The sequence below is a fragment of the Cyprinodon variegatus genome, unplaced genomic scaffold (assembly GCF_000732505.1).
Source record: "Cyprinodon variegatus isolate N-32 unplaced genomic scaffold, C_variegatus-1.0 Scaffold120, whole genome shotgun sequence".
Taxonomy (NCBI): domain Eukaryota; kingdom Metazoa; phylum Chordata; class Actinopteri; order Cyprinodontiformes; family Cyprinodontidae; genus Cyprinodon; species Cyprinodon variegatus.
Window position 1 is genome coordinate 266,728 of NW_015150573.1, and position 2,056 is coordinate 268,783.

Here is a 2,056-nt window from a genome sequence, read left to right on the forward strand (position 1 = left end):
TGTCGATCATTCGATTTCCTCCGGGACACTACAGAAAATGGGCTTAAAGTGTTAAAAACCGGAATTTTCCTTTAACATCCATCATCAAACAGGCATCCAGACTACGCGAAGAAGCTCACAGCATGGGGAGCATCTGCATGTCTGAGAACTGCACCGAGCTCAAAAACCTGCGCTCTCTGGTCCGAGTCTGTGAAATCCAAGCCACCCTGCGGGAGCAGAGGTAAGAAAAATAAAACGCCGCCTTCTCGGTCGCTTCTCATTCCTGATGTCTGATCATCCTCTCTCCGTCTCTCCCACAGGATATTGTTTCTGAGACAGCAAATCAAAGAACTTGAAAAGTTGAAGAATCAAAATTCCTTCATGGTCTGAGAACTTTGGGGTCGAGAGTTTGTTGTTTTGGGGGAAGGGGGCGGGAAACCCATTGCACAGAGCGGTTGTTTGGTTCCTCTCAGAGCTGGATTGGACCGGGAGAGGTGGAGGTAGGGGAGGGTTGCTTTACAAGACTTAGTTTTGTAAAAACCCACGGTGTGTTTAACGGGGGGGCGGGGATGTAGATTTCTTGTAGATGTTATTATCTATGTTGTAAATATGTTTTGTAGATGGAAGCCATGGAAAGCCATGCTTATCAAAAGCTTTGGACATCCAGACTAATCAGCAGTCCTTCATCTTTAACTCATCTGCAGACTTCAAGCTTGGTTCTGTCACTCGGCACGTCACCCAACCGTTGGAGGGGAGGGGGGGGCTAACAGTGGTTCAGTGGTCCGTCAGCAGCTTCTGGTGGCCCTGCATTACCCAGTCTGAAAAGAATCAGTGCCTGGTGGTTGGTGAAGTGAGTGATTATTTAAAATAAAAAAACAAAAATCAGTGGTGGGATGTGACGGCGTGCTGCTTTGGACCATTTCCCGCTAAACTCTCCCCGCCCCACCTCTTCATCCGACGCATCCCTCCTTTCTGTGTTGTGCTTTATTTTCTTCTCCTTTTGGGTTCCCGCTGTTAATGTTCCTCCCTCCTCCTCTTTGACTTCTCAAGTTGAGGTTGTACCTCTTGTTTTCATTCCTTTGTACAGTTGCTAACATAAACAGTGGAGTTTTAAGAGAGACAGAGTTAAAAAAAAAAAAAGGTTTTATTTATAAGAGTTGTAGTGACGAGCAGTAAATCACAACGATAGCCACACATTTTCACCAGCGCCCGGTGGAGGAGCTGTAGTACGGCTTCAGCAGGTCCAAGGCGGGTGCATGTGGAGCACCTCTACAGTCAGCGCAGGGCAACGAGAGGTCAAAGCTCAAATGTGAAATGTACGTATTGTAATAAACATGTTAAACTGAAGCTAGCCCTGTTTTTATTGGATGTGTGAAATTTGGTTGTAATATTTGTTTCCTTATAGGGCTGAGTAATATAGCCTTAAAATCTATATTTTTTTGTACTATCCTGATAACGATGATTATAACACCCTTTGTTCATTCTTTAAAAACTATATATCAGTATATCAGTGAATGCATCCCCCCAGTAATCAGCACCATTACTCTTGAAAACATACAAACTCAAAATGGGTTTCTGCAGGACGCCAAGTGCATAAAGAAAGATTTATAACACTAAAAATCCCGTAGTAACTGCATTGAATTTGCTTATGGAGTAAAAGATGAAAAATGTATTTTTAATTTTTTATTTTTTTGTCGCAAATTCTTATTCATTTAGATGATTATGATTCAAAAGTATTGTGATGATAAAATAAGTTCCTGATGATGAAAAGAACCAAAAGAAATTTCAATGAAGTGAAGTCAAGCGTTCTGCTGACACCTGGTGGTGGTTTTGCAGAGCTGCAGCTGGCTGGAAGTCCACACCTAAAACTGGTTCTGATGAATCTCCACCAATTAGAATAGTACTTTTTTTTTTTTTCTTAAAAAAATTGTTGACCTCCATAAAATATGAGGTTGAAAAAGGAGATGCATTAGAAAAAAAAAAAAAATATATATATATATCCGATATGCCGATATTTTAAAACTCATGTAGCCGATAACCGATATCGATACCGATGTTAAAGCTGGACAAAAATAAG

General features: G+C 41.3%; 1 protein-coding gene across 1 annotated transcript in view; it reads left to right on the forward strand.

Moving 5' to 3' along the window:
- wac (WW domain containing adaptor with coiled-coil) overlaps positions 1 to 1,328 on the forward strand; it is a 35,994-nt gene extending 34,666 nt beyond the window's left edge. Inside the window, exons 12-13 of the mRNA XM_015375517.1 lie at positions 93 to 220; positions 300 to 1,328. Of these exons, the coding sequence (XP_015231003.1) occupies positions 93 to 220; positions 300 to 369 (198 nt within the window). The 3' untranslated portion in view covers positions 370 to 1,328. The remainder of the gene's footprint in view (positions 1 to 92; positions 221 to 299) is intronic.
- Positions 1,329 to 2,056: the final 728 nt, after the last annotated feature.